At 40.1% G+C, this 6000-nt stretch overlaps 1 protein-coding gene across 1 annotated transcript; it reads left to right on the forward strand.

Annotated features, from left to right (window-relative positions):
* The first annotated feature begins 2124 nt into the window (after window positions 1-2124).
* LOC146685850 (uncharacterized) lies at window positions 2125-5761 on the forward strand. Its single transcript, XM_085441660.1, has 7 exons — window positions 2125-2205; window positions 3118-3263; window positions 3450-3572; window positions 3912-3945; window positions 4065-4100; window positions 4421-4520; window positions 4599-5761. Exons 1-7 carry the CDS (start codon window positions 2181-2183, stop codon window positions 4690-4692), a joined length of 558 nt encoding a protein of 185 aa, XP_085297786.1. The 5' UTR covers window positions 2125-2180; the 3' UTR covers window positions 4693-5761.
* Window positions 5762-6000: the final 239 nt, after the last annotated feature.

A 6000-nucleotide genomic window follows, 5' to 3' on the forward strand; every position in this document is an offset into this window, starting at 1 on the left:
GGGTGCAACTTCTTTCTTTTTTTCACATCTTTCAGGGACAGAAGCTTTTCAGATGAGAGGGAAAATTTGGTTCAATTTTATTTTATTTATTTAGTGAAAATCACAACAACAGTCATCTCCAGGCCCTTAATATTGGAAGGTAAAGATCATACAGCGTATTGTACAGTAATTCAGGGAAACCCCCAACAATCTGACCACTCCCTATGCGCAAGCACTGCTTTGGGAAGATTTTCCTTCCCACTGCCAATCTAACAGGAAGAATCCTCCTGCAGAAGGGAGGGAGACAGGACAAAAGACATGCTGTGGAAGAGAGCCAGATAACTGATGATTAAATGCAGAGTGTTATATAAACACATGGTCAGAGAAAGTGAAACGCTCGGTGCATCATGGAAGTCCCCCAGCAGCGTACGTGTGTCTGCAGAAATGTACGCAGGACCTTAAACGTCAGCCCACTTCCCTTAAGCTGCAGCATGTAGGAGCGTGCACACGGATATATTTTATCTTTGGAGCCATTTGGAGCTCAATTCGGCTCTGCTACAAATTCCACCACAGTTGCCAGGAGGATGCATGCAATGATGGCTACACGTGTTTCCTTGTAGGTAACCATGTTTAATTGGAAGAACAACGATTTCAAGCATCACCCTCCTTTTAATGCATCCAGTCTGCTATTCTAACTCAGTGAGCATAACATAATGATCTCCAGCCTTGTGCTCGTCAACATTTTCACCTGAGTTGATGAGGACATTATTGAAATGATCTCAGCAGGTCCTTTTATGGCATGAAATGCTGAATGATGAAATGCAGTGGAAATTGAAATTTTGAGATTAAGTTCATTTTCATGGCAAAGAAGGATTTTGCAATTCATCTGATCACTCTTCATAACATTCTAGAGTACATGGAAATTGCTATCATAAAAACTGAAGCAGCAAAATTTGTGGAAACCAGTATTTGTGACTGTACCACAAGCTGCTGTGTGCCTTCTCTTTACTCTTTTCTTGCATTCAGAGTGAGTCCTTATGTCTCTTTCTAGAAAAGCTACCTGAACTGTAGTAACCCTCACGTCAGTTCCAAGGAGCTAGTCTGACAATACAGTGAAACAATGAAGGGGATTTTTTGCTTTCTCTGTTTTCTCTGTATTTCTGCTGATGAGCTTCTTGGAAGCTTGAAACAATGTGGGCAAGGCAGCGCTCTATTATTGCACATTACTCACAGAGTTTCTGATCCTCAACCTTGGTGCGGTCTTAACTTTTTTTTCAGCTACATCAGGTCACGAATGCTTTTAATTTTCTTTCACTCTGATTTTTTAGGGAATTTTATGTCAGCATCTGTTGAAACTGACTACATTTAGGATTAGAGATTAGTTTCTGAGGGACAGGAGTACATGCTTGTACTCGCAGAAGCGCGTGTATCACATTCAATTAGGTTTAATCCCAGCAGCCCAGTGCATAGCCATTCCTCTTGGATCACATCATCAGGACGAAACCCGCTCCCGTCCTGCTGCACCGACTCCCTCATTTTCATGGTATTGTTACTTTACATTTACATTACTCCCGCTTGCATCATCAAAAGTACGAAGTTCCGCTTAGGATTTTTAACAATAAAAGCACAAGCCTAACTTCAATGCAGCAATCTGAAACCATAAAGCACAATATTCAAATATGAGAAATAATAAACTAGCCTGAAGCTGTGTGTGTGTGTGTGTGTGTGTGTGTGTGTGTGCGCGCGCACAGTAGTTGAGACTACTCTTAATCGGTGCCAAACAAGCTTGCAGGAGCTGCTCCATTTGGATTGAATGCATCACTCATTGCTTTTTCAGCAGCGGTTTTAATAACTGGTCGTGTTTATTGCATTATTATAGATAAATAACATATTACTTTATGGTTTGTTATTTTTGGTTCATCTCAAACACACTCACACACTAACAGGAAATCCCCTACACTGGATTAAAAACTACACCTGGAATAAAGTGAAACTTCAATTGAAAAAAATAATTTGATTTAAAGACCAATATTAATCTTCACCCACGTCTGGGAAATAGTGAAATCTAAGCTTCTTCTTTCTAACTTTATTTTGAAAGCCTCACTTCCTGCAACGATGTGAAAAAATGCGAGCACAAGACAGAAGTCTCCAGGAGCTGGCTGCAGGCTCATGAAAGAAGTGGAGATCACGCGCGAGGAAAGATGTTTCCTGCTGTCGCGCTCTTATGTGAGTGACCTGTTAATTAATAACAATAATTAATATGATTACTATTATTATTTTGTTGCTTGGAAACAAAGCGTGAAAGCTGCATGACAGAGAGGCAAAGATTTGGAGCGAATACATGTTCTGACTGTTGCGTCACTCTGTGAAGTAGCACTATCGGCTTTCTTTAAGGACATTTGAATATGTTATAATATAATTATTCTTCGCTGTGATTTTTACCGCTTTATATTAAAGCTGCTGCACCGGTAGTATTTGTACTCCTACACTATTAGATTTTGTTATATATGCGGTTACTAGTATTCGTAGTAATTTCTGTAGTATTCTGCATGTATTCTGTATTTATTGCAGAATTAATAGTTCTGTGTTCGCCACAGATGGTTTGGTTTCATCGATTTTGTTTTGCGTGTAAACACGGTTTACATCTGCGGCGTAACTCACATATCACACTCACACATGGGGTCACCAGTCACGAGTATTAAAATTTCGGCATTACTGAGGGAATTCCCGGGAGGCGGGACGGGGCGGGCCAGGGGGTGTGGAGTAGGTTTCCTCGCTGTCACTCGAGTCGGTGCTGTTTGTGTGTGTGTGTGTGTGTGAGTAGTGCCACTAACCACGTGACCCAGTATTTATGGGACGACACAGCATACTGAAAGTAGTTTGAGTTTCTAACGGGCAGCTTGTAGTAAGCTCACACATCCTGATCTATTCATCTCTTCCTACTGAACCAAAACATGACTGTTAAACTCAACTTTAACATCTGACACAGAAAATGAAACCGTGACCTACTTTGACCTACGTAGTCCTTGACCTCACAGCATGAGCTTTACCTTCATTGTCTCGTGCACTAAGTGCTGATAAAATATTCATGTGCATAACTGTAACATGACTTAACTTCAAACTGCATTTTGTTCCCAGGGGTGTTTGTTCAGCTTTGCAGTGCGCGTGACATGATGTGCACCGTCACTCACGCTGGCAAAAAGACTACATACAACATCTCAGACCTGTCCCCTGATATACGAAACGAGGCTTCCTGCTGCATGTTTACGTGGTCCAATGCAACCGTAAGTGTGATTAAACCAGAGCAGTTTGATCTGTCCAACATAAGCAGCTATGACATATCAACATGTGTGCAGTGAGAAGGCATTCGGATCTATTATGACTTACTTACAGTGTGATAGTCTGGCTTGTTTTAATATAATGTGGTTGAATTGTTTTCTTAATTATTTATTTAAATTCGATGACTTTAGGATTTTGTGATCGCACACCACGGGGGCCTGTTCCTGCAGCCCGTGATGAGCAGCAGCTTTGGCACACTGATCACCTCCAAATGCATCGGCAACGTTAGCTTCACAGCCGCTTGCGTGATAAAGGTATGACTCTTTAAAAAATACCTTGTTATGAACTAATTAAGTCATAAAAAAAAACGTTTAAAAATGCAAACATGTGAGGGAGGAGATTTTCTGAGTTATGTTAAGCATTGTGGGGTGAACAGTGTGTTCATAGGAGGGGTTTAATCTGGAAATGATGAGATGAATATACTGTGAAAATGTCTGTGTGGGTTCTCAGTCATCCAGGTCATGGTTGTCTGTGGAGCTCAGAAAGAAAGCGAGTGGACGTCTTTAAGTTTAAAGAACTTAAAGACGTCCACTCGCTTTCTATGCTGTGAAAACAACCTTTAATCACAATCACTGTGTCTTTGTTCTTCATAGCAAAGAGCATATGATTACACAGCCAGCTGCACCCGTGAGTATCACCGTGCTAAATTTAATTAAATAAAATTTTTGTCTTTATTTGTTCAGCCCGTGTTAGAGTTTCTGTGTTCATTTATAAGTCTAATGTGATTTTCTGATGTTGTTTTACAGCCGTCTGCCCTCCACAAGCTCTGATTGATGACACAGGTAGGCATTTGATACACAGGTAGCGTGCTCAGGCCTCAGGTGCCTCGCTGTGGCTCATGTTAGCAGAGAACTGATCTTCAGCACCAGTTAGTGAGGAGATCAAACTTTGATAAACTAGTGCTAAACCCACTCTGTTTATTTATGACGTCACAGATAAATTAGAGCATTTATTTGTGGCGTTATTATGACTGTAGTGCAACTGCATGCAGATTTCTCAAGACTGGTATTAAGCTCTGAGAAAATGCCTGTTTTTGTACCTTTGAACAAACTACTTGACCTTTGAGATGATGTTAGATGTTGTTGGCTGTTTGTCTTTTCAGGAATGCCTCCTTCCCAGATCGGTGTCATTGTAGTAACTTTCATTGTCCTGCTGGTGCTCGGCCTCGTGTGCTTCCTGTGCTACAAATATAGACTTTGGAGGTATTTATCTGACTGTAACAGCTGTATTTAATGACATGCTCATCCAATATGGTCTAACTAATGCTCTGTCTTTAATAGTAAATGCTGTGGCCAGACTGGAGGCATCTACCCTCGTGTGATATTTAAGAAGGCTCCGCAAGCAAAAGCTGATGTGGAGACAGGAGGAAGATAGAGCAGCTTCTCGGTGCACGATAAATCTATAGCCATGCTTTCTCCGTCCTTTCCCCTGCATTACTTAAGTAGCAGTATGCTTGCATTAATATTTCATCTCTGCGGGTTTGCTTTTCTATATTTTGCCGGGCGGCTTTTTGGGACAAGACAGTTACAGAATGAAATCCATGTTACAGGATATTAGAGGCTTGATGTGCCAAACTCTAATGTAAGAGTTCTTCCTTCCACACTGTTCAATTCAATTTTATTTGTATGAAAGCAAAATGACAACAACGGTTTGAGGCTCTTCTGTGGCCTCATCAATGCTAAAAAACGCTGTGACTGATGAAAGGTCATTGATTTCTTCCCACACAGACAAACCTCAGCTCAGTGTTAGAAACTGTATCCTGTTACAGCGCTGTTTCATTAATTCCACTTGCCGGTTAGCTGTGAGGGATTGGTGCACAGGTGAAAAGTTCTCTGGGCTGTGGAAGCTCTCAGACTCTTTGCTGCACCAGTGAGTGCACTTTGAGGACCCAGTAGCATGAATAAATTAACAATGACCCCCCTACTTCCAGCCAGGACCCCCATGTTAGTGTTAATGATGTAAACCAGCTGTGGAAGCTCGGAGACTCGTAATGCAGCACCAGGGCGTGCACTTTCAGTGTCCTATAGCATTACAGCACATAGTATATATGCATACAACACTATAAAGAATATTATAAATAACTTATTATCCAAATGTTGCTAATATTTTTATAATATGTTTATTATTATTTCTATTATATAAGATATATATGTTTATAATAATTATAAATACACTACCTGGGGTTGAGATGCAATAATAAAGTACAGTGTACTTGTATTGTAGTACTGGATTGCTTGTGATTATGACCAGTTATTATGAATGTTTTAGTCCTAAATAATGCATCATGAATCCTGCCTTATCAAACGTGTGTGTGTGTGTGTGTGTGATCAGGCTCACCAAATCATTTTTCTGTATCACGTTTCTTGTATTTGTTTTTGCTGTTGTCACAGTTTCATGTTAATTTTACAGCTAATGCACCTGCAAAGAATAAAATCACTTTGTCTAAAAGCACAAGTCATGCATTATGCAAATTTGTTGTTCCAGGTTTTATATTATAGCTCTTTGTCTGCTGCAAGTAGTCTACAAGTAACTGTATATAATTTTAACTAGGTAGTACATGAATAAGTACTGCTTAACTTCAGGTATTTTACAGGAAAGGAGTCCCACAAACTTCTGTAAGTAAATTTAAATAGTCCATAATATCAATGAATTAAGTAATTTTAAGTACCACATAGTCTCTTA

The sequence above is a fragment of the Copadichromis virginalis genome, linkage group LG19 (genome assembly GCF_057382275.1).
Source record: "Copadichromis virginalis isolate Kocher_CV1m ecotype Utaka linkage group LG19, C_Virginalis_male_GT1.1, whole genome shotgun sequence".
Lineage (NCBI taxonomy): Eukaryota > Metazoa > Chordata > Actinopteri > Cichliformes > Cichlidae > Copadichromis > Copadichromis virginalis.

Coding starts and splice junctions, on each gene's coding strand:
- LOC146685850 (XM_085441660.1), top strand. CDS start 2,181: ATGTTTCCTGCTGTCGCGCTCTTAT. Junction 3,573..3,911: donor CAGCCGCTTGCGTGATAAAG/GTATGACTCTTT, acceptor TGTTCTTCATAG/CAAAGAGCATATGATTACAC. Junction 4,101..4,420: donor AGCTCTGATTGATGACACAG/GTAGGCATTTGA, acceptor TTGTCTTTTCAG/GAATGCCTCCTTCCCAGATC.